The sequence below is a fragment of the Grus americana genome, chromosome 9 (assembly GCF_028858705.1).
Source record: "Grus americana isolate bGruAme1 chromosome 9, bGruAme1.mat, whole genome shotgun sequence".
In the NCBI taxonomy this organism is placed as follows: domain Eukaryota; kingdom Metazoa; phylum Chordata; class Aves; order Gruiformes; family Gruidae; genus Grus; species Grus americana.
This window is the reverse complement of record NC_072860.1, coordinates 3,083,574-3,109,058: the sequence shown is the minus strand read 5'-3', so window position 1 is coordinate 3,109,058 and position 25,485 is coordinate 3,083,574. Positions and strand designations below refer to the sequence as shown.

Here is a 25,485-nt window from a genome sequence, read left to right as displayed (position 1 = left end):
CTCTACACTAAATCCCACAATGCAGCTGAACACAAATCCACAATTCTTCAGGAAAACACAGCACAGAAAAACACATTTCAGGTTCCCCTCTTCACTCATTCGGAACAAGAGCTCACACACAGACAAACAAATAAATGAATCGGAGCATTGTGGGGTTTTAAAAGCAGAACACAGGTTTATTTACAATCAAGTTCTTACGGGCAGCTGAATAAATAAAAACTTTGCCCCATATACTCTAATTCCCCACTGCAGAAAGTGTCTGAACAAAAGGCTAGGTTAGAGAGATGCCTGTTAGAGCAGCTGCCCCCTAACCCAGCCCCTCCAAAGAACACACTTCCTTAGTAAAACACTATCAGGAAAGAAGAAAATAAAGTGCAAATAAAAAGGCAATAAAACGCTGGTGGCTTGTCTTGAGGCCCAGACGATGTGGACAGGTTTGGCTGGATAAAGTTATGCCAGGTAGCTCACCCAGACACATCACGGTTTTGGATGCTTTAACAGGGACAGAGCCAAGACACTGCTCCGTAGCACAGAGGGCTCCAGCGCAAACAGGAATATTGCACGTGTGCTCAAGAAGGGGGCAAATGGCCTGGAATTGCCAGCACCAAAACAATGGATTTGGGATTTAACCCCACTGCTCCCCTGTGTTCTACTGACAGCCGCCAGGACAGGACGGATGAACAGAAAAAGGGACCAACCATCTAGATTCTGGTGCTGAAGTCACAGTATGACTACATTCCTTATCACAGCAGCACAACAGAAGTTGAACTTCTCTCTCCTCACACCCAGTAACCAAACTGCCTGTGGAATAAAAATATTAAAAATCTCCTATTTTGTGATACCCAAGTTGTTGAAGGGCATTTTAACAAACAGGTGCAGAAGTCCTGAAGAACGGACCATTGCCTTAAGAACAGGTGAAACTGATACAAAGAGTTCACGTGACAGTGATGGAGAACCTGTGTCAGGATCAGAGCAGATCTGAATTGAGCTGATAACTCAAAGGCAGAGCTGCCGGAGCCACAGGAGACTCGCTTTAAAAGCTGTTCCAACACTTCAGACTGCCTAGGACCTGTCCACATTTCAGGATCTTCTCACCCCATGCCTGAACTAGGCCACAAGAACAGAACACAGGAGACGGGACATGTATTAAGTCAGCATACACAGTAACTTCTTTCCAACATTTCCAACTCAGAAGTGCTGTAGATACATTTGTGTGACAGAGTATTTGGCACAGCTGTCTGGTGAGGAATCCCGCTAGTATCTTCAGCTCCACTTGGTGCATAGATACTGCATGTAAAGGCATGACTAAGTAGCATTCTCCATCCAGAACAGCTAATCCCTTGCTGAGTCCGAGTGCCACAGTGCAGTTACGGCCATAAGAAGTCTCTGACTCAGGCTCCTTCTCCATTGCTTTAGAACTTTCCTCTGGAAAGTGAAGCCCATGCGCTTGTTAATATCCCAACTCAGGATGGATCTGGGCTCAGGTCTCCATTCTGTTCAGCCATGGACCAGCACCACCACACACAGAGGCAGTGGACGCTCTGCCTTTCACCCTCCGTTCAGTCAAAATTCAGACCACAGGACAGCCTTGTTTCCTTTGTCCACACTGACCACATGGGCACCTGCTGGTGACCATGCGACTGCATTGATAGAAGAACTGAAACAGAAGCCAGGTAGAGGTTTACAAAAAAGCCGAATTCCACAACAGCACTTAACACTGGAATGAAATATTATAGTTCTCTGACTATCAAAGAAAAGCACTTTCTCAGCTCTCAAAAGACTTGGGCTTTTAATAAGCCTAAGAGAGATACAGTTTCTTCAGAATATATTAAGTGTACTTTATTAGAATCATATCTCAATAACAATAACAAATCTAACCTTAATTCAATCTAGAGAATACCACCATGAATCCACAAAGAATCCGCATATCAAAAATTCTCACACCCCAATATAAGTTGCAAAGCTGTACAACTACAGTTCTTCCATAGCTCAGCAAGATTCACAATCCATTTATATGGGTTATTTATACAGCCAGCTTCCCCTCACCTGTGATGCTTTGCAAGCGTCCTCTCCAATTTCCCAGTGAGCACATTCCAAATGTAGAGGGCCCCATCAGCTGAACCAGCAGCCACATAGTTACCATCAGGGCTATGACATCAGAGAAGGTGCAGAAGGCAGAGAACAATTTTTAAGTCAGCAATTTATCAGCACACATCATCATTCCACCCACGACTTCCTAAGCAAGCAACTCAGCGTTAGCCTTTTAAGAGTTGTGTTACCAGCTGCTAACACTAAGAGGTGAAAGCGCTTCAAGATCAGAGTTTCCAAGACATTGGATCAACATCTACAGATATACTCTGTCTTGACCAAGAGGCAACCTTGGGCAAATCACAAACTCTGCCCCAGTTTTTTCTAGCTGTAAAGGAGGACACTGCAGCCAAGCATCAGGAATCACTCACTTTTGCTGGGGAAAGATTTCTCATACCTTGCTTATATCTGACCTTACCTGAACACAACTCTCGTCCAGTCAGAGCCACATTTGAATCCCTGGGCACTGAAAAGTTAGAATCAGATAATTGTAAATTAATTTCTAAGAACACGGACTTTCCAAGTTCTCACTAAAGAGCATGGTAAGAATTTCTACACAGTTCAGAATAAGCTCCAGTATCTCTTTATCACAATTTGCATTTCTCATACACCCTGCTCTCAATCACATCTAAAAAATTCTGTCCTTTAGGCCAAATACTTCAAAGCCAAGCTATCTTCTTTCAAGAGGTACATGAAAAGATCCACCAGAGCAGATCTTGGCTGTTAAGACTCTAGAGAGCTTTGCTACCCATGTAGAAAAAAAAGTTTGGAGACTGCTCTCTCCATGGAGCTACTGAAAAACACTCCAACACTGAGGGCACACCGCAATCCAAAGTTCTGAAATTCATAGCGTTCTTGTGGAGAACATGCTCACCTGAATGTCTGCTTGACAGCACTAACCCGCAGATCAATGATCTTTAGTAGATCATCACGGGAACAGGTCAAAAGCTCTGTTCGCTCTGAGTTCAGGTCCAGAGCTGTGATTCTTCCAAGCAGCTCCAGCTCTTTTACTATGCTTTCAGTCCTGAAGACAGAAAAAAAAAAAAAAAAAGGAAAAAAGGAAAGAAAAAAGGAAGAGTAAATCGGGGTCCAGAAACCAAACCACTGTATCAAAACTTTGTCCCACTTGTCCCAATGTGGAAGAAGAGGAGAAAAAGGATTACTGGATTATTCTCACATTTTGATTCTTTCCCAAGCTAGATCTCACTTTGTGAATAACATTTCCAGCCCCACCTTCTGAAAAACTAAACAATGTCTAGAATGGTTAAGTACTGACCAATACAAAATATTTACAAGAAAGCAGACTGCCTTTTCAGAAAAGAAACAGCATCCCAAAAAAACCCACAACAAACCTAAACCACCAAAGTAGTAACAAAACTCTTTCAATGGCCTTCTGCAAGTCTTGTAACAGTCTCAGCTTCCAAGCTCAGGAAGAAGAGCTCCCTAGTTCAGATTATACTTGGACAGCAATCCCATAACCATTCCTATACTTAAAAGCTCTGTCTTTCAATAGTTTTACCTGATGTCCCAGAAACGAATTTTCTTATCAAAGTGTCCACTCATTACACATTGCTCAGTACATACGATGTCATTGCAGCTAGATCCTGCAAACACTGTTTTTATACCTAAAAAGGATAAACCAATAGTGACACTCTGAAACTTATACTGTACAAACTGATGAAAACAGAGACAGAAAGTAATCACTATACCACACACACAGCAGTGTCCAAGGAGTGCCACAGGGCAGACAAACTCTGTCTTAGAATAATCCTGACTTAAGTCTTCAACAACCCCTCTGCCCTTCTCAATCTCCTTTGCTGTGGCTAATATCCCTTTAAACGCTCCCACGACAGCTGCTTTACTTCCACTTGGCATTTAGACAGATATAATTTGCTACTGTTAAACAACATGAAACTGTCTCCTTGACCTATGTTTGTGGTCCAGGTATCAAGGTCACCTTGAATCTCAACTCCTCTCTCAGTGCAGGCAGGTTTAGGAGCCATCAGTAAGAGAGAAGCCAAGGAAATAAAGTGTTTCTCCCAAATTAAAATCTGGATCCTAACATTTCCTTCATTTGAGATGTTGAAATTTTTGGTACGTTTCCAAGAGACATTTCCAGTAACATTGAATCTCAACTTCCCTCTCAGTGCAAACAGGTTTAAGAGCCATCAACAGGAGAGAAGCCAAGGAAATAAGGTGTTTCTCCCAAAGAAAAATCTGGATCCTAGCATTTCCTTCATTTGAGATGTTGACAGTTTTGGTATATATCCAAGAGACATTTCCATCCACCTCAGGGTTAAAAACTCTGACCTAGCTCCAAGTTTTTAGTGGAAGACTAAAATACCCACCCCCAGACTGGTAAACAAAGAACACTCACAGAACACAGCTGCTGTTAATGTAATAGCATTAACAGTGCTTCCTGCATACACATGATTTCTTATTCTTATTTCAGGTAACAGGCAGAAAGAATCCAATTACTTGAATAACAACAGAAGATGGTATAGCTGCTAGTTTTTGCTTATTTAGACAAGCAAGATGATGAAATAATCTGGCTGATGTCAGACTTGCATTTACATTCAGTAGAAGCACAGAACAGGGATGAAAGACAGAATTTAGGTTTCCTTACAAACTTTGCTGCGGAGGTCCCAGAGCTTGAGGGTCCGGTCATGACTTCCTGAAACAATGCGTGCATTGTCCAGCAAGAACTTGGCCGACAGAACTTTACCACTGTGACCTGTCAGGGTGTGCTGAGGATGAGAGATTTACATGGTAAAATTTCACAGTTCCACTTGCTCCCTTTCCTTGTAGCTTACTACTACTGCTATTTAACAACTCAAAGAATCTTAAATCATAATTCGCCTGTCTACTGCATTGCTTGGAGAAAAAAATATCTATTCTAGTTAAACAGATTTAACACTGAGTAGGAGAGTTAAGTACCACAGAGCTCAGCCTGAAGCTGGGAGACACAGGTCACCTTTGCTGCAGTTTCTCTAGCTACTCAGGGAACCTGCGAGCTCTCTTCCGCAACACTCCAAATACCTATGCTTCACAGACAGATGGCAACTGCAACACAGCCTTACAGGAGCAATGAGGAAAAGGGGTTAAAGCATGCTGAAAATGGAAATTGTGCCTTCAGGTTTTTTATAGCGAGCTTCTCTCAAGGATACAACAGGATATCTAGTCTCAACTGTTGTTATATCTTCAAGCCTGAAAGCTGAGACAATCAGAGATTTCAGAAAAACTCCCTGCAGTAGCTTGTGTAACTGCAGGGGGAGGGTCTGTGGGGCTGAGAAGAACACAAACCACATTCACTTCAAATTGCTGAATATTTACATACTAAATTGCAAAACAGATAATGAATGACTGAAGTAAGACTTGTGAAAAAAAAGAACAATCTTTGGTATATAGTAGATTTTTTTTTTTAAATACTCAAAGGACTATCAAATTACACAAAGCAATCTGGGCTCAGGAAATTAAAAAAACACCTTAAAAATGGAAAGGAATGGGAGCAAAGTTTGGGAAAAAAGCAAACCTGACACAACACAAACTCTGAAAGAACAAGTCATCCCATAAAGACCTCTTCATCTTAAGAAAGGACACAAACTCCAGAAAGGAGGATCTAAACTTTCACTCTGGATCTCTCTTCTGCTCTTGCTGCACAGTCATTAGGTACAGATGTTTGCATTTAAGTAGGGAGTTTGTGGCAAAATTCATGATTTCAGCTTCATTGCCTCCTGCTCACATGCAAGCCATGACAAATCTGTACCACACCCACTCAAAACAAACAATGCACTAGTTTATCTCAGCGAACAGTGAATACACTCAGCCAAAGCTGGTAGTCACCAAGGGCACCAAAAAATTACAGGAAGATATTGTGAAGCCAGGTGGATGTTTGCAGAGAGATAACTAACATTTTGTAGGATTACTCTATAGTTTGTTAAACTTTTATTCACTATAATTCACATCCAATACTAGGTTTGGCAGCCAAACAGAAGCTGCAAAAGAACTGATATTCTTCACTTTCCTAAATGAGATCTGACATCTCCACATTGATAACTACCCAGTGAATTATAATGCAACCGTAGGTTATAACTGATGTGAAACGTCACAAGTTTCAGAACAAAGTAGCATCTTCCTAAAGTTGATGAAAAGTGTGTATAGGAATGACAAGAAAAAATACTCTTAGAAAGCTGAAGAAGCTTATTCTGGTCAAAGGTGAATCCTCCTTAAATTAGAACCTTCTCCAGAAGAACGTGAGTACAAAGAAGTTGGGAGGAGAGGAGGAATCTTTCAAAAGACATTGAGAATAAAGTCAAGCACTTTTAGGCTTGCTGCCTTTTAACAGCTAGGCAAAGGATTCCTTTTCAAGAATGCTGCTCCTGACTTAAAAAAAAAATCCCTCTGTCTTCTGCAAACCCTTCTTCAGCAGACCTCTCCTTGGACTGAGACTAAAACATTGAAGTGGATCTCCATAAACCATAAGCAGCACTTAAATTTCCAGAGAGAGGGATGCAAAAATGTACTAGGTTTACATGGCAAGGGTTGCTGGGGGGGGGGGGGGGGGGGGGGGGGCTGTATTGCGAAAATACGCAGTAACCAGAGTTTCCTGCAGGGCTGTGCAGAGACCAATACTGTATTTTAGGTCTTGCTGTGAAGACCCTTAATAAAGATCCTGTTAAAAAAAGAATTATTGGAAGCACCTGTAAACATGCAACTTTCAAAACTGCCATATTCCCATTAGACAAAACTGGAAATACAGGCCAGAAACAGCCTGAGCATTGCTCTGCCTTCAAGAGACTCACCCGTAATCGATTGTCATCAACCGTCCAGATTCTGCTGGCAAAGTCATTTGAAGCTGCCAAGAGGTAAGAACCCTGCGAACACAAGATTAATTTAAAACTACTTCTGCAAGTCAGTATGCAAATTAAACTCAAAAGTGTTTCTAATAAATCATTAAAACTCTATTAGTGCTATACTGCCAAGAGGAAATAAACAAAAAAAAAAACCCCAAAACCCAATGGCATATACCAGTAAGGAAAACTAGTGTAACAGCTTTCAAAAAGGCTATGGCTTTTTCTTCTCGTCAAAACGTGACAATGATTTGTAGAATCATGACTACAGATGAAAGGAGTAACAATAACCAGATCAGAAAGGACGTTCTCCTTTCCCTTCTACCTCCAGCTGCTGAAGTGAGGCATCGAGTTCTAGTTGACCCTCATCTATTGTGTTTTGTTTTGTGGTGGTTTTGGTTTTGTTTCCGTTTTAATTTTTCACAGGCAAAAAGCCCTGCATCATCTACTGCTTAGACTGGCCTCAGAGTAGAATGAGCCCAATTCTTGCAATTCGCATTACAATTCTAACATTTTAAACTAAGATTCCAAAAACTAAATCTGTCCAAGGAGATAAATTGACTTGTTCATGGCTTTAGGCTTAGGGCCCTTTCAAGTCACCCATGATGCAGAATGGACACCTCAAGATTCATGCTTGCACTCCTGTCCAACTCAAAATACTTTCCTGAATCCTTAAAGCCCATTAAAATCTCACCTCAGGCAGTTCTCACCTCAAATGTGTTCAAGCAACTTGTCAAAATCAGAACTAGTTTCTCCTACAAATTAACAAGACCAGCAAATCTCTAAAAAGCTGGTCAGTGTCCAAAGGAAGGATCCTTTTAGGTGTGTATCAATAGAGTTTAGCTCACAGAATCATGAAATGGAAGAAACGTCAGCTTTGGTCTATCGTCTGTGCAGTAAAGCATTGTGTTATGGGCGAGGTCTCAGCAGAAAAGTCAGATCACACATCCAGTTCTAACAGTCCAAGACCCCAAACTCCTTCAAGCAGGACTGTTTGATGCTGATCCCAGTCATGTCTCTGATACTTCAGGTGAACATGAACTGACCACATCACAAGCTGTCAGCAAACACTCTGCCAGCCACGCCATTATTGTGCCGGGACTGACGAGAAACTGCTGGGAGAAAAGGTCATGGAAGTGCAAGTCTTAGGATAATCAGACCTTTTACTATTCATCACAGACCTCAACACAGCACTTATGGAAATAAAGTTCACAAAAATAAAGCCTCAGTGTATTTGCTTCTCTTGTGCTGTTATGCCAGCTTTAGTGGGAAGCTGAAAATTAATTTCTTACTTTGGACAAAGCCTAGTGTATTTTATTATAATTTTATCATAATAGCCCATAACATCCAATGTCTGAGCTGCATATCATCTTCTGAATTGTAAAGCAAAGATGAGAATTACAGAATGCAACATATCAAATAAAGATCATTGGTACAATTTTTAACTATTTGCGGTTATTCTCACAAGTGTTTTAACTCATTTCTTAGGTAACTTTTCAAAGTGCTAGAATGGAAATTGATAACAGAACACAACATAATTCAATTAATTTATTCCCAATCACAAACAGTGGATATTGCACAGATACTCACAGCACTATCAAATTCTATGCTTGTAATCCCAGCATTACTACCAGAGAGGGAACCTTTAGGCTCACACCTATCTGCACAGAGAAAGATGAACAAAACTTAAGCAATGGATTGGAACAAAAGCTGACACAAAGTGAACTATAACATGAGTTTGTTTAGCATCCCGCCATACCCCAAAGCAAAAAAGTTACCTCCCAAGACTTCCCAAAGCTTAACCCTCCGGTCCATGCCTCCTGTTGCTAGTAACCGGGAGCCAGGGCTGAACTGCACTGCATTCACCTCCCCATCATGTGCGTCCTGAGGAGTGGGAGGAACACAACAGCCACCCAAAATGGTATTAGCACAGACCCAAAAAACCACAGATTAGAAAGCTATAGAACTTAAAAGGTTATACAGAACCACAGCTGTAGATCTTTCAGCAGTATATAGGAAACAAAGCCACAGACTGAAACTCTACTATGGTTGATGGTGTACAAACAGAGCAAAAAGAGTGATCCTTATCTAAAGAAAAAAACAAAAGCACATAAAGAAAAACACTAGCAAGGACTCAACAGTGATGATAAACTGCCGGAAACCTTATGATGCTTTGTAAGTTTAGTCTTTATAAGGTAAGGCTTTTAAGTTACACCAGAAAAAAATTAAGGAAAGGACAGGACAGAAAACAGTAACAGGTGATATGCTGTAGAAGGAAACTAACTTTTCATTTCTCCATCTAGAGCCAGCCATGGAACCTGATCCAATCAGTTCATGCAACCACAGAACACTCAAGTCAGGCTTGAGTTAGGAAAGTCTGCTAGAAAACAGCATAACAGATTAACTGCATTCATTTAGTGCATTGGCGATAATGCTATGTTATATTGGTGATTAAGTAGTACCAGCACAGTTGAGACAGCACCTTCTCTCACAGAGAACTCAGGCTTATGCTGTGGTTCCTATCTGCACATGCAGTGACACCCGTGCACCCCTGCTTTCTCACAACTTAATGTTTTGACTCTTGAGTTGGCCACTTAATTATGATTCTTAACCTTTTAAAACCTATGAGAATTTTAAGATTCCGTCCTTTTTTCCCCCCCTGTTAATTTCACAGCTTTATGCTACTTACCCACGGTATTAGTACGACGTTCTTATTTCATTTGCTGCATTTCCTTTTTAAGTATTTTCAATAACTGCTCTTCTAAAAATCAATCTTTCTGGAAACTTGTACTTTTCTGGAACTTGTTGCTTGAACTTGGGTCTACCAGCTCATACTTAGGAGTCACCACACTTCATATCTGACCTTTCTACAAGTGCAGAAGAGCCGTTCAGAACAAACTAAAGGTCTCACCTAGAAACTACACCCGAGAATGGTAACTGAAGTGACTACCTTCTCTGCCTTCCCAAGTCTGTTCTACTCATCTCTCCAGAAGTGAGCCCAGTCTGCTCCTCGAATCTGCCAAACCCTTGGCACAGAGTCCTTGCATTCATTCCTGGAATGCTCGGCAGGACCTAGACATGTCCTCACGCTCCATCCAGGCTGCAAACACAGGAGCTAAAACCTAACGCAGATCACCTCTAGAAGGGACATATGGATTCCCACGAAATGAGTAAGGACTTCTTCCTTCTAATATTGTAGTGCTAACCACACATTGCCTCCATACTGCCGCAGTCTGACAGGCTTACTACTGCAACCGGTCCTACTCCTGCTGCAAGATGGGGAATTGGAATAGGGCAGCATTCCCTACGTTGCCAAGACCAGGGGTCAGCACAGTCTTTTGCTGTTCACCCCTCCACATTGGGGGGGGACAGGCCACACTGCTCCTGGAAGCTCAGATGACATTACAGAAGATCAAGAGAAAGGTGAAAACAACATAACCTCTCACGCCGTTCTTGAAAAACTCACATATGTAACTTTGCAATACCTTTTTATGATTAAATTAGCCAGGATTATATCTGTTGATCAACTGTGCTTGCTGTACATAGCCAGAGGAAGAGAGAGGTTGCAACGCATACCACAGCCACAAATACCTCCTCTGATGCTCCCTGTTCAAGCCAGATCCAGGCTGCCCCCTTAAGTTATGACCCTGTTCTCACTTAAGGTAACATTGCTACTCCCTCCACCCCATGACTTCCACTAGAGGAGATAACAGGGCAGACTAGGAAACAAAAGCCTCCATGCTGCAGTGAGCCACTCTGTTACTCTGGATAAAAAAAAAGTCATTTCATATCCATGAAATATCCACATCCAGCACTGGAGTGCCGGAGAAAGCTCAAGAGGAATGTTCAAACAAGTAGCCACGTTACAAGACAATTTACCACAATATCTTTCATTCAAAAAGGTAATGCCCTTCACAGAAATCTAAGTTTGGCCTTGTGAGGCCAAAACACCACATAAAGGAGGTCTCAGCTTGAAAACTTTAGATCACACACAATATTGAAGACACCCCACTACCACGAGCTCCTCTTAATCAGTTCTGTTGGATGATATTCAGTGCCACAACTCCCTTCACTGTGGAGAACTGGCACTGAATTAATCTCAAACTGTCAGCAATCTCTTCCTCAATCATAGCTCTACTACGGCATGACAGAACAAGGACTGCTGGGAGCCAAGAGGGTAATGGAGTGTAATTCCCCTGTGCCCTCAGACCTTTTACTAGTCATCATTGACCTCAGTAAGACAGACATCAAGCACATTGGCTATGAAAAGTACTTGGGCTAAGAATTAAATATGATGAACTATGCTACCAAAGCAAGAACTTCTTGTTTGGCATTGTTAACAAAAAGTTTCAGGAGGCTGGTTCCCACACAGACAGGATTCACTTCCTCCAAAGACAGTAAAAGCAATGGTAAAACCAAGAAACCCTTCTATACTTACGAAGACACATATGGCAGTAGTGGGCACTCTCACTTCTTTACTGGCACCTGGATGTGGCTCTACATTATCCTGGGGAGCAGGGAACGAGGACAAAGAACGCCTCCTGAGATGAAACAAAGTAGAAATATTTTAAAACGAGAAGTGAACACTGTTTCTCTTGAGTTCATCCAGATCCGTACCTGTCACTCAACTACACTGTACAGTGATTAAAAAAAATAGGGGAAGTGTTTTTAAACTTTCTTTTATCCCATCTTAAAAAAAATTATGTTTGTCATATAAAACTATGTCCGTTTGTGGCTTTAGGTATTTCATAGCACACCAGACAAGTTACCTGAACTGATCACTGACCTCTACTGACCTCATTTTGGAGCAGCCTTTTTTTTTTTTTTTTTTTTCAAATAGGAAGGAGAAACATGGGAATGACTGCAGCTGAGTTCAGCTGGAGAAACTGCAATTCCATCATTATGTCTAGGGAGACTCAGCACTACTGCAGCACTACATCCCAGGCACAAAAATGCTCCATTCAAAAGCACAAGCTGCACCACTTAAGCAAAGACCATCCACCTAATGCAGATCTGGACTTGGACCGGCTCCACTCTGGATACTAAGCACAGAACCCAGTGACTTAGTTTAAATAACCCTATTAAAGGAGCAAAGTGCAGTGGAAAGTAAGAGCAAGCCCCATGTATTCCCTCCACAAAGAGGGGCTCATTGCCTCTCTAACTGTAGACAGTTTCTAGGCAGTGTTCTCAACACTTGAAATCTAATCAGGATAATGCAGCTGGGTTCCATGTTACTTCAGTGGAATACATTCACATGCTGGACTAAGAGCGGATTAATGTTTTCACCTGGCAGCATCAGAAGATTGATGTCCCAAAAGGGGAGACTCAGACAGACTGGAGGGAAAGGTCAGAGGTCAGCACACGGCAAGATGGAAGAAACAGGAAGTTGAGGAGAACAAAAAAGAAAAAAAAAAAGAAAGGCAGAAGCTAGAAGAAAGACTGAAATTATTTGTTTGTATTCCCCGCATCACCAAGATTTTGGTGTACATTGAAACAATATGCAAAACAAGGAGGTGAAAGTGTTCTAACCTACCCAAAGATATTAGTGATAGAGTCCAGAAGGCCTCCAGCTGGCTGGGAGAGTCGCTTACTGAAGGAGGGGAGGACAGGTTTAAACCTTGTGAATAGTTTCTCCACATAAAGATCAATACAAACACATTTCATAGCAACAAATCTCTGGAAAGACTCCCTCCCCTGCAGACCCACTCAGAAGACAGAAAACACCAAAGGCAGGCATCAGTTCAAAACTTACCAGTAACTACAACTCAGAACATAATTTGTGAGTCAAGTTTCTTCAATTTCCCTCAACCTCCACCCTGTGAATTACTGGTTTTAGATATAACAGTCTGCCAAGTCTGAAGTTTCAACCAAATTAATCCATGCTCTCATGTAACTACCTCTTACTTTCCACTCACTGCTATTTTAGAGGAAGAAAAAGATGCATTTAATCTGGTGAAGATATTTTCAGCATTTCAGCTAAATCAAAAAATGCTTCTACTTGTAAAGTCACATTGATATCTTGTTTAGTAACAGAGATGTAATACAACGGGCACTGAAATACTCATTTTATTGTCTATTTTGCTTTTAAACCTTTGTTTTTAAGATTAGACAGATTTTTCAGACACCAGTTTAATTTAAAACAGCAAAGAAAAAACAGAGCATATCTAGAGCATGGTAATGGAGAACACAGCACATGAGTTTCATACTGCTCTGGTGGAAGTACTAAACTGTATTCCAGCTAAAGGCAAGTAAAAACTGTAAATAACACTCCCAGCATAGTTCCAACTCTTACATCCCTTGTTCTTCCTCAATGACACAATACAAAAATTTCTCAGTCTACAAACCTGGAAGTTCGGCCGACAGCTCGCACTGGAGATGTCTCCTCAGCTGTGTCAGACGTTTCATCTGCAAGCACTTCAATATCATCATCCCTGCTGAAGTGAGAGAAAACATCTTGTTTTCAATCAGCCAGGACTTCCTATGGAAATGACCCACTGATGTATATGAACTGAATGGACGACATTGTTCCAGGGTCTGCCAATATCTGCACCCAAACTGCATCTAGGTTTACTTAGCTGTGGTAACATGTAGGTAGATCCAGACACCACAAACACTGATCTAGCTGTCACTGCCAGAGATACTACATTCAACATACAATGTCTGAAAACGAATACATGCAGCATCTAAATTTCATTTTTTTCTTTCCAGTTAACAATTACATTCTTCACTGACTACAGGGTTGAATTTCCCTCCTCACCCCACATTTATGTTGATGGGCACCCTTTCCAGATTCTCTTTACTACGGGTACTATATTTCAGCTTGCAGCACTATATACAGCATTATGAGGACCTATCACATCTGAGCAAGACTCTGCTGCAGAGTGAACTATATTTGCTGGAACAGTCACAGAACAGCAAAGCCATGAGTTATTACAATCCCAAATATAGGTGATATCCTATTTTCACAGCACCTTTTTTGCTGTTCCAAAACAAGAAAGTATTTTAAAAAAAGCACAAGAGTTTGAATTTCCCTTCTTCATCCACACCAAAGATATCCAGATACTTTCTACACTGTTGTACTTCAGGTGGTGCTCCATTAAGTACGAGGGATGTTCTGGTACACTTCATTAAAGCATTTATGTACAACTAAACAGAAGTGTGAGGTTCCAATATATACCATAAATTAATCGAGCTAAACTATTCAGCTAACGCTAAAAGGATTTTTTCCCCATTAGTCATCACGAGCTCCAACAGCTTTTTTCCTTCAATGATGATTTTTCCTCCACTGCTGATTTTACAGGACAAACTATTTTTAAACACACTATTAACCTGGTGCCATTTGACTGAACAGGAAGTTTAAACTCAGCATTTAAGTAGGAATAAACCAATTCCTGCCATCAGATAACACTCAGCTGCATAAGCATTGAAGAGAATGGGATCATTTTTAATCTCTCATTTCGGAATGTAGCTGCACTTTAAGTTCTAAGATTTTGGAGGACAGTATATATGAAAAGGCTATGGAAAATATATACTGATTGAAAGTATCAGATTGATATTTCAATAAAACACTATCAAGTTCACCTGATATTGCTTTTTTAAAATCTAAAGTTTGAACTACTAAAACTTCATGTAGCAAAAAAACTTTTTGTGTTAACTTAGTCTATTTCTGAAGCGAATATAAACACCAGGGCACACTCCTTGAAATGACACAGTTTTCCCCTTCAGTAAGCAGTACATTTATACAATACAAACACTAAAATTATAAAATAAAAAAGGAATAAAAAACATCTGTGAAGCACAGTTTCAGTAATTTACAGAAGCAATTATTTTCTAGATTTTTTTAAGCAGGCTTCTTTTTAACTTCTCAATGTCTCATATCCAATTATTTATGAAACGCTGAGACCGTCATCCCCACCACAACAGGAGGTAAAATATTCAAGCTGTTGTGCTACAGCTACCTCTGAGCTCAGCTGTCAGATTGCAAGGTCTTGCTTTGGGCAATGGAGAAGCAGCAGCTTAATGGGGAAAGTGGCTGCACACGTTACATTTGTGTGTTTCCCCTCTCAGTGCAACATTATTTATTGAAGAGTTTAATATTCTAAGATATGCCGTGTGCACTAACATCAAATAACATGGACAAAAGGAATATCACTATTCTTACGAGCTGGGAAGACTGTCCTCTGGCTTGGGACTGTCCACTGGCCTGTGACACAGAGGTCAGCGGCTCCATCTTACGATGGAGAGTTACACCTCAATAAGTTAAGGGAATGGAAGCATTTAAACGTATCTTAAAAAAAAAAAAGGCAAAGCAAGTTGTGCTAACTAGTTGTACTGTTAATTGCAGTTTGAGTTTTCCTTCCAAATGCTACAAGCTCTCTCATATTCCCCTTATATATGTTCTTCCTACCTACCCAGACTTTTGCATTGGCCCTCTTCCAGAGCAGGTTCCTTGCTCCTACCATGTGCAAGGACAGGCAGCACAGAGACCTAACGTGATTATGTGATGCTAACACAAAGATAATAGATATCAAGAAAAAGCCTGCACACTGCTCTGGCACTGCCTCAGCTGTTTCCACTGACAATGCAGCAGGTGTAGTTTTTCTGAATTTGGCTAACATGAGTGCTAATAACCTCATCAACCTGGTGCAAAGCACCTGCACCATCAACTGTCCACTTCACTCAGCTGATTAAATACCACCCAGGAGTAAACGTAGCAGCCAATATCCATGTGCTGCTGCTGAAAAGAACAAGGGACTACAGATATTTATCTCTGGCTTGCCAGACATAAATAACTCCACATCTATCTGTATTTTTCCTACAGAATATATCTCTCCCAGTATGGAAATGATCAATATACTTTCACCCACCTTAACTCACTCAGTACCTGTTCCTACAGGAAATCCTTGATCCTAGCTATTTGTAGCCTAACACTTAAAAACATAGGCATCTCGAGAGTATATTGCTCCATGATTAAAAAACTATTTTAAAGACCAAAGGCACCACATAACAAATGCTTTTATACTGACATGACTTTCGGCTCAAGAATCTATTTTTAGTCATAACAGAGCTCCTTCTTCTGGAAGTTCAAGTAGGGAGACTTACTGTACATTTTTGACTTTACACCAAAGTTTAAACATTCCTCTACATCACCAAATTCAGAAATAACAAATATACCATTTATCATGCATCTGCATAAAACTGAAGCATGAAGTGATAGAAGAGACTGTAAATCAAGAATGCTTACGGTTCAACAGGCAGGGGTTCTTTGGCAGCTTCTGCTAGCTCCTTTTGCAGCCTGGCTTGTCGTCTCCTAAGAAAACAAGGTTATTTTAAAAAAAACTTCCTTAATCCCATTCCAAAGGTTACCCTGCACCATTTAGTTGAGCTTCATAATATTTATAAATAAATAAGAATCAGACCACTGCCCTAATTTTATCCTGCTTTTCCAGATACTCAGTGTAGGAGAGGCAGTTTTCTTACTGTGAATAGCAAAGATCAACTGAGTGAGGCAGTAAGGAGAAGCGTACCTACACCCCTTCATGACCAATATGAATGTGGAGTTGCTCGGAGTACGAGAACTTGCAAAAATAGTTATATTAGTAAAGATAATACAAAACTGCCAAGTACTATGAGATTTGTCTTATAGCTCTTTGTCTCCAAGTATTGTTAGTTGGCAAGCAAGCTGAAGCAATTCAGAAGAAAAATTATTATTTTGCAAGGAAAAAAGTACAAACTTATTTTTGCAAATTTTACATAGTTTAGTCTCGTGGCAGCTTCTCCTTTCAGTAGAACGCAAAATACACTTAAACTGGGTAGTCAAAAAAAAGGGTAAAACTAGTAGTATCAAGATGCAATATAAACATGAGAAGTCCAAATCTAATACTAGAAAAAAAACCCCACCAAACCAACAGTTTCTATCTGATTTGTGATCTTTAGGCCATAGTTAAAAGTTGCTCAAGAAACAAAAAGAACATGTTTTATTAATTTAAAAGACAGGAATGTTTCCACAAAGCACCCATCTGCGTTGGCCAAAAGGAGGAATACGAAGTCCTGGTCTCTCATTGTGTTGTGCAAGAATATAGAGATCACAGAGATCAAAACTAAATCTGGTTTTATCCTATGCATTCATAAGTATTCAAAATACATTGGGAAGTAGTTTATCAAATAGAGGTCATCAACCTCACCTTGAATCCTTTTCATTTTCTGCATTCAAACGATTGGCTTCTTGTGCTTTCTCTGCCATCCAACGTGAGACCAGCTCCTGGTTGTCTTCAGTAGTTTTCCTCAGTTTCTCCTCCAAGGCATTGAAGGTGATCTGGAGAGCATCATATTCATCTTTCAGTGTCTGATTAGCTCGCTCAAGATCTTGCAGTTTGTTACGCAATTCCTGGCACTCTGTTTCCAGTTCAGAGATCTTTTGCAAATACTCTGCAATCCTGGGATGGCAACAAAATATACAAAACAATGAGGATCTCCTTTGGGACTTATACCATCCACCACTGTGGTATTTGTACAATGCCTAACAAAGGAATTTTTAGCCCATGGCCAGGACTCAGAATATTATAACACTAATAAATAACTCAACCAAGAGTCTGGGTCACATACCAACCAGACAGATGAAACAGTTCCTACTCACTTTGCTTCATTCATCTGCATCTCTTTGTCCTTCTGCTGCATTTGGTTATTCAGATCAATTACAGACTGGGCCAACTAGGGAGAGGAGAAAATGATATTACAAAATGCAGGGATGCCAGCTGGATAACACATACTTAGCAGCAACCAGCAAGAGTACAGACCAACCTCACATCACAAGCAGGAAGCATACCTTTCGGGTCTTCTTTCCCAGCTTTCTATACAGATCTGTTTACTGCCCCTATCACACAGGTCATTAAATCAGGGAATCTACTTTCAAACACGAGTCGTCAAAAAGCCATTGTCCTTTGATATCTCACTCCCTTCCCTCAGAGAGTTTCTTGAATATAGTCACATCAAACAGAATGCATATTAGGAAGAAATTTTATTTTTTTAAAGTTGTGGAAAAATCAATACAGAAACTAAAAATTGACAAGTAAGTAAACCAACACGAGTGCTAACAATCAAGCAACAAATCTTCCTGTTACAGCCAGGACAGCCATTACAGGAGACGTGTAGCTTACATATCATAAACATAGGTTTCACAAAGTTTTCCCAGAAAGAAAGGTGCTGGTGGAGTCTCTGCAGTGCACAGGAAATAGAGGGGTAGAGGCCAACACTAATGAGCTGCTGCTGCCAGCTCAGAGCTGCCAGTCAGTGAGCAGCAACAAGCCCCACAGTGAGCAAAGCCTTGGCTGCCCATGGAGAAGGAAGACTGAGTTTTGAGAAGAGCGCCTGCCTGGGTAGACAGCTTAGGATACCAGGTTGTGGAAAAAGAAGGAATTTTCACTGCTTTGACTAGTCAGTGCACACCTCATGTAGAAAGTTGTCTGCTCTTTGAAAAGCTCAGAATTACTGACACTGGAGCTTCTCCACAACTCCACTGAGGTGTGATCAAAGGAGCATGATAACTTTTTCCAGGTCACTCCCACCTTCTCCCTATCAAAGTCTGCAGTACCATTCAGTTATCACCTCCTGGACTCATTCAATGCACTGCTGTGCTTTTTAAAAATCCAATTCTGCTGATGAAGCATCCACATCTTCCCATCAGAAGGAAAAAAAAAAAAAAAAGATAGTGGATTTTCCTGTCTTCCAGGCCCACCTCTCACAGCTAATAGGACTTCTGGGCTCCCTACTGCATCGACCTGGCAGAATCAGTACTCCCTTTTCAGTCTAACACCACAGCACTTTCAACCTTTGCTTGTACTTGTTTATTTTTTATCCACTCTTATCTAGCAGTGGTCCTGCAAAGTGAGAGCCTAATGGAATCACACACAGCCACCTAATCTCTTACTCTGCTCATTCAAAAATCTTTCCAATGTAGAACTAGTGGTCAAGCACAACTCTGTAAACTGGATCAGTTCCTTCCTCCTCTAATAAATACATTTTAAAAACTTATTCATGAAAAAAAATTAAGTACTACTTAAAAATCATGCTACGCTGACAACTTAAGTTCTTATTTCCTGGCTGTCAGTTTGAAAGACTGACCATCTCTGGTTTATTTTAGTCATCAACATGGGGAGCTTAAAAAGGCTGTACACGAAATGAGGAAAAATGATGATGAATAAGCTTGGTAAAACTAAGGTCACATTCACAAAGGGCTACGTATGGACCATACAGAACACGAGAGGACTTTCTAACCTCGCCACGTTTCTTATGCAGCTCTGTCAGCTCCTCTTGATGCTTTATCTTCAGCTGTGCCAGTTCCTGCAACTGAGCATCATTCCATGCGCCATCATGCCCTGGACTGGAGTTTGAGAGAGAGGAAGAAGAGATGTCACAAACTAGAATCCAGTTGCTCCTGTGCCTTTGACCAGTTAAGTCTCAGGACAAACTCCCTTGGATTTTCTGTACTACATCAGAAATACAGGTCATTCATTCATAGCGAACTAAACCATAGCTAGCTCCCCCGCAACACATTTCTTGCCAATCAAAATACCATTATAATAGAACTGGAAAATGAAATTTATTGAGATCTCCAGTCACCTTTTTGTACATTTCTAAAACAGAATTTAAACTCAAATGAAAGATAACAAGCTTTTGCTTAAATTTGCACGAAGACAATTGAGTCTTAAAAGTACACTCTCCAAATGCTGGAAGAAATCAGTTTTTTAAAAGCGTATATATATCACGCGGATCCTTCAAGCAGGCTAGCAGCTATATTATAAGTTACAGCTTTTAAAAATAATAATTTCAAGTAAAGTAAAATTTCAAGTAAGTAAAAGCATTTTTCCTCAGCTGTCTAGGATTAGGGAATTCATTCTGTTTCAAAAAACTGTCATATAATGAGGACAACATCAGAGTTCTGGTTAGTATTTAATTTAAAGATGCTGCTTCTGTGCTTTTCTTCTCATCCTTGTCTACTCCAGCCTCATCTCTTGGAGTAGGTGTTCAACCACAATCAGATTCCCATAAAATAAAGATGGTTCAAGACAACTGCAGTCATCAAAAGCTTTTGAGAACTTTCACACAGGTGGTAACTTCAGTCTGCTGGCTGACATTTTGCCTGCCATTCCTATAAAACCAGGAGTTCTTCTTACACATACAGTTTTGTATTATATAGCAAAAAGAGCTTCAACAGAGGAAGCAACTCCTACAGAAATAGGAAATTCTGAGCTACTTAACCCTGTCTTTTCTTCAGTTAGACCAAGAGCAGAACCCAACAGGCTGTACATGCTGGGATTTACATGCTGTCCGGACAAAGGACACATTACCAGAATATTGGTGTGCTGTGGATTCAAATGCCAACAGAATAAGCAGCCTGCAGCGCTACAGTGCTATTCCCAGGTTAAAGAGCAAGTTTCCTGAAAAAACCCTGCTAAAAGCAGGCAGAAGACAGACTCTTTTTAGCATATGGTGCTTATTTAGGACAGACACTTCACAATCATGATTTTCTCCATCCTCCCCATTCTATGGGATAACATAGATTGAAAGAAACTAAGACATCAGTCTCTCCCTGCACTGCAATGCTTATAAGATCAGACAATTTCAAGAGTCAGATCACAATGATTAGGAACTAACACCAGGCAAACACTATAACCACTGTAAGGCAAGCAGATCAGAAGCTCATTCTGGTCTACCTCCAGACCTTGAGTTTGTGATAAATTAGTTTCTGTCCAAAACTCAGGCCGATCTTTCTGCATTGTATACTGTAAGCACATTGTAACTTTATCATGTATTTAGAGTTAGTTATAATTTATTTTTAGTTACAGATTTACCAGTTTGTTTTATTCCAAGTCACTGTAGCAACCTAGAAGTTGTTTGTGCAATGCATCAAACAATGGTTTAGGTTACAGCATGCATGACAGAGTTAACTGACAGAAAAAGAATTTTAAATACCTGATCTCATGTCTGCTTTGCACGTCATATTTTTCTGCTTGAAGCTTATCAGCCAGTACTGCATGAAGGTCTGACTTCTCTAGTAGCTTGTTATCTGAAAGGGCAGAAAGTATAATTAAGAAAATAACAAAAAAGCAAACCCAGATTCCTACCCTCTTCTTCTACCAGCTAATATCTAGTATCTTTAATTATTCTGGCACAACCAAACATTAGTAAGCCTCCACCACATTAGTGTGCACTCCTCTTTGATGTAAGCAGGTTAAGGCAGTATTCAGCTACAACTCCAAAAATTCCTCATTAATCCAGATGCTGTGTGGGGCTGGTCTTATTAAAGTTTAATAGAGGCTGCTCAAATGTTGATATCTGCTAAACCAGAAGAAGTTTAAAGTTCAATCTCTTTATAGTCCCTCAACTGATAGCAACAAGGAAAGCAGATCTGCTAGAGAACTAGTCATACCAAACGCTGCACAGTCCTGTGAGGTTTGTTTGCCACCCCCTTCCCCATAACATACAGCACCTCAGTGTGTGAGCCAGTAGCCCTTAGTGACCCCCACCTCCATTCGCTCCTGTCACAGCTGAGGCAGGAGGGATGGGCAAGTAAGAGCTGGATAGAAAACACTGACCCACGAATAGCTCCAAATTTTACAACAGACCGTGAACATGGTCAATAGCACTACTGTTCTCAGTTCCACAAACATCTGAGCAGGAATTGTGCAGACAATTTAGGCATTCAATCACTGTCCACAGCACAAACTCGGTTTAGCCCGTGAGGGAACTGAGTGAAGCGGCTACTTACTTTCCTCAATAGGGAGCAACGCCAACTTTTCTCAGTTTTAACAAAAGTCTCCCAACCAGTCTTCTCACAACGACAGAACCGAGGCCTCGGGGGCCCTTTACCACCTCTTTTTTCCCCACTTTCCGAGCAGGTGGGGGAAAGAAAAGCGCCTGTCGGCCTCGGCCGCGCCACCACGGCCCACTTACACTGCCCGATGATCTCCTCGAAGGCCTGCCGCTGCAGCCGGTCCCGCCGCCGCAGCTCCGCCGCGATGTGCCGCTTCCAGGGGGGGAAACCGGCGGCGCGCAGCCCCGACGCCATCTCCACAGCACGGCGGGAAAGGGCAGGGGGGCGAGCGCTGCCCGGGCCGCGACCCGCGAAGGGCGGCCGAGGGGAAGGGGAGGCGGACAGGAACGCCGGGAGGCGGCGGGAGGCCGGTACCCGGCCCGCGGCGGGGCGAGAGCGGCGGTGAGGCGCGCCCTCTCAGAGCCGGGGCTCGGCCGGCGCGGCCCGCAGCCGCCGCCCCACGCCCGCCATGGCGCTGCGGCCGCGCTCTGTCAGGGGCCCTCACCCCTCAGCGGCGCACCGCAACCGCGACAGCGGCTGCCTTGCCACTGCCTGGCACCACCCTCCCGCCCGCCTCCGGCGCCGCTAACCTCACCACCCCTTCCCCCGCGCTGGGCACACACCGCGGCGAGGTCGCACTACAAATGCGGGGTCAGCCTCCACCGCCGGGCAGACACCCTTCTGAAAAGAGGGGGCCTCGCGCCGCGCCATTTTGTGCCTCCTCCCGGAAGCGCGTCCGCGCGTTGCCGCCATCTTGAGAGCGGCGAGCTCCGCCATCCAGCCCGTGCCGCCATCTTAGGAGGGCTCTACCCACCCCTCCACAGGCGCATGCGCATATCCCCACGCCCCTGTCAGTCCCGCCGGCCCGCACTGCGGGTGCTCGCGTTCAGGAGCCCTGACTCATAATATACATGAATCGCTTCCCTAAAAGAATAACAAAACCTTTTGTTATTGTGTCACCTAGCAGAGCCAAGAAGCACGAGACACTTTGATGGGGCTTTGGTGAACTAAATGGCAGACGTGTGGCACTGAGGGCGTGCGCTGGTTTAACCAGCCACGAGCCTCCCTGATGTCCATGCCTTTGCCTTTTACTTTTAAAGCAAGATTATTACTGCAGATGAGTATTAAATGGTTTCTAACAGCTACACAGCTAGCAGAAGGATGATCTACTCTGTCACCCAAAATAGAGAGCTCCGCAGTGCTTCCTGTTGGGCAGTTTTTGTAGTCTTTTCCCCCAAATCTCCACCAGCAGCCACACAGAGCATCGGTGGCGAAGTTTTACTGAATTACACAGCTGTTGAAGGAGGGCAGTGGTGAAATGATCTGCGGTTTGGGGGTTTTTAGGTGGGATTACTTGGAACACAGCATAAACTACAAGGGCAGCCTTCACCGTGCTAGCACATCCAGCGTCACGACGAAACCATGTGTTCTCTGGCAAACATAAAAAGCCATAACGGCTTGCTTCATTGCTTTACTTTTAACTGCTTAACTTCTTAAGTAATGTGTTAGGTAACCATATTACTGTAATGTAATTTGAAACTGGGCAGGATTCATAAAGCTTTTTGTCTTGGCCTACCTAAATTGTCTTGTTTTTCTTTTTTGAGTAAATAAATGAAGATGCAATTATTGAATTGTAACAGAATAAAATAGATGATTCACTAGGTTATTACACTGGAGGAGAAGGCGCTGCCAGCAGAGTTAATAATAGTTCATGCACAGCTCTGTCTTACCAAGTACGCAATGCACAAGGCTATGCACGTTCTCTGCAAAACTAATTTGGCCAAGTGTAAGCACACAGCCTACTTTTTTTTCTGCTTATACATCATAAAATCAAATGAGATGTTTAAAAATGTAAAAGTATAACTGTAAGCTTAAGTCCTAATTCTACAGATATAGTTACTGAACTCCTGAAGGGCAGTGCTGAGAGAAATTCATCCTTTCAAATCTTCTTCTCTACATCGTAATCCTCTGCAGAGAAAAAGGAAACCAAACATGAGAAAAAGGGAGAAGACAAAAATATGGAAATACAGGGATCAGACTCAGTTATTCCTCTCCTGAGGCTATTACCTTGGCCTTAAGATATAATCCGCCCCAAAGTCTCTCACTACCTTTGAATTGCCAACCACCTGCTTTTCTTCAGCCTCTCCAACAAAAATCCTTCAGCTCTTTTTTGAGAGTAGGCTTTTCTCAATAAAACTGGGAGAGAAAATAATTGTCCACTATTTCTTTCAGCGCTGCAGGAAAAAGAATCAGTGTGAGCAGAAATGGCATGGGGAAACAAAAAGAAAAAAGCGTGTCCTCAAGCCTTAGATAAATTACTGGAAACACTGTATATGTTTTACTATTTACAATAACTGCTAGACTGTTCCCAGGGAAGGATTTCAATTAATTGTCATCTGTATATGCTTGAATCTTAGAAAAATCACACTATGTTAAAGACGTCCACCTTTCTGTAATCTATTATTTCCGTAGTAGGCAGGACATCCTGATTATTTTTTTTTTACAATACCTGCTAACGATGCTTTTTCCACTCCAATACAAAGTTCCTCTTTCTTCTTAAATTCAGTTTAAGCTTCTGGCAGTCTTTCCAATAATACATGCCTGCTCCGTGTCATCATCTGTCATCATGCTCTCCTTTTAAGAGAGAGAGTTACAAGAACACAAGAGATAAAATAGCTCATTTAGAGTGAAAGGGGCTTCTTTCTCCATTTTAAGCGCCTTCCTGCTATGACCATCATTAAAATCTGCCAATTTGTTCAACAGCCTAATTCAGGAATAAAAATTTAAGACAACTAACAAATCTAATGATTTTCAGAAAATTCATACCGCAGTGAAAAAGTAAAATCTATACCTCCAGTGAGAGTATGTTGTATTCTACATCCACAGAGGTTGAAACTTTGCTTCCCGTGGAAAGCTCACTGTGGGTTTGGTAGTTGTGCATTCAGGAGGGAAAGGGCAAAGGAGAAAAAACCCTCTTCAGCAGATACAAGCAGAGGGAAACACAGGGAGGCAATTTCAGATGTTAGCAGTTGCAAAGGAAGAGACACTTGCACCAAGCATGCAAGATTGTGTAGAGGCACAGAAAACACTAATATCACAGTATTTTACTCATCTGTTTGCCATGAGGGCCAGTTCTTTACCAGGTGACAGGCCAGATATTAAGCGCCTATTGAGAAGGTTCGTGCTGGGGCCAGGCAGAACAGTCACACATGCACTGTTCTGGTCACAGACTCTCGGATGAAAAGCAAAATGGCTGAGACAACTTCCTTCTGCATCCAGGTGTGCCTGTTGTTTGGGGACACGCCACATCTTCACCAGCTTTCCTAATACACAGGCTGGTGCAGTCTGCACATCCACGCTGTGACGTTAAACCCTCCGCCACGTGGGGCATAGTGTCCTTCTAGGGGTGTAATCTTACCCCCAGATTACAATGGTTTGTATTTAATTACTTACAGATGAACAGGGAGATGGAGAAGCAGCAATATCTAAACGCAGTCCAGCAGACGCTGCAGACTGAAGACTGCAAATATGCCGGAGAGCAGGTTTCCAGTTCAAAATTCTCTTGACAAACAGGATGCTCTTCAGCAGCGATAGATGCAAGGTACTACCTCAGGGCAGGAAGAACCGAGTACGCGAATGCAGAAAGATCTGTAGGAAAGGCCCTAGGGTTTGTATTGGTTCACCAGCTGAACACAAGTCAGCAACAGCATACTATCACAAAAAAAGGCAAACCTC

The 25,485-nt window shown here is 41.9% G+C and overlaps 1 protein-coding gene and 2 non-coding genes across 8 annotated transcripts; all 3 read right to left on the bottom strand.

Annotated features, from left to right (window-relative positions):
* Nucleotides 1-150: 150 nt before the first annotated feature.
* Nucleotides 151-22,444, bottom strand: ATG16L1 (autophagy related 16 like 1). 6 transcript variants are annotated; one of them, XM_054834829.1, is made up of 19 exons: nt 21,891-22,444; nt 20,910-21,003; nt 19,212-19,317; nt 17,575-17,648; nt 17,123-17,374; nt 16,183-16,248; nt 13,283-13,369; nt 12,472-12,528; nt 12,225-12,272; nt 11,377-11,479; nt 8,717-8,822; nt 8,529-8,599; nt 6,891-6,962; nt 4,715-4,835; nt 3,608-3,713; nt 2,963-3,112; nt 2,507-2,554; nt 2,047-2,148; nt 151-1,657 (listed from the first exon to the last, which is right to left on the bottom strand). In XM_054834829.1, exons 1-19 carry the CDS (start codon nt 22,003-22,005, stop codon nt 1,564-1,566), a joined length of 1,872 nt encoding a protein of 623 aa, XP_054690804.1. In that variant the 5' UTR covers nt 22,006-22,444; the 3' UTR covers nt 151-1,563. The 6 variants fall into 6 exon arrangements, with proteins under 6 accessions (XP_054690804.1, XP_054690802.1, XP_054690806.1 ...); XM_054834827.1 differs by having other exon boundaries at nt 13,283-13,372; nt 21,891-22,439; XM_054834831.1 differs by lacking the exon at nt 12,225-12,272 and having other exon boundaries at nt 21,891-22,438.
* Nucleotides 7,858-8,120, bottom strand: LOC129210443 (small Cajal body-specific RNA 6). The gene has a single exon (XR_008578500.1). It is a non-coding gene; the product is annotated as a small Cajal body-specific RNA 6 (non-coding RNA).
* On the bottom strand, nt 10,901-11,170 carry LOC129210442 (small Cajal body-specific RNA 6). The gene has a single exon (XR_008578499.1). It is a non-coding gene; the product is annotated as a small Cajal body-specific RNA 6 (non-coding RNA).
* Nucleotides 22,445-25,485: the final 3,041 nt, after the last annotated feature.

What these genes read in the sequence shown, in the direction of transcription:
- ATG16L1 (XM_054834827.1), bottom strand. Translation starts at nt 22,005, where the DNA reads ATGGCGTCGGGGCTGCGCGCCGCCGGTTTCCCCCCCTGGAAGCGGCAC. An exon ending in TTGATGACAATCGATTACGG is followed by an intron (nt 4,836 to 6,890) that starts GTGAGTCTCTTG and finishes TCTCATCCTCAG; the next exon opens with CACACCCTGACAGGTCACAG. An exon ending in GGACCTCCGCAGCAAAGTTT is followed by an intron (nt 3,714 to 4,714) that starts GTAAGGAAACCT and finishes TATCCTTTTTAG; the next exon opens with GTATAAAAACAGTGTTTGCA.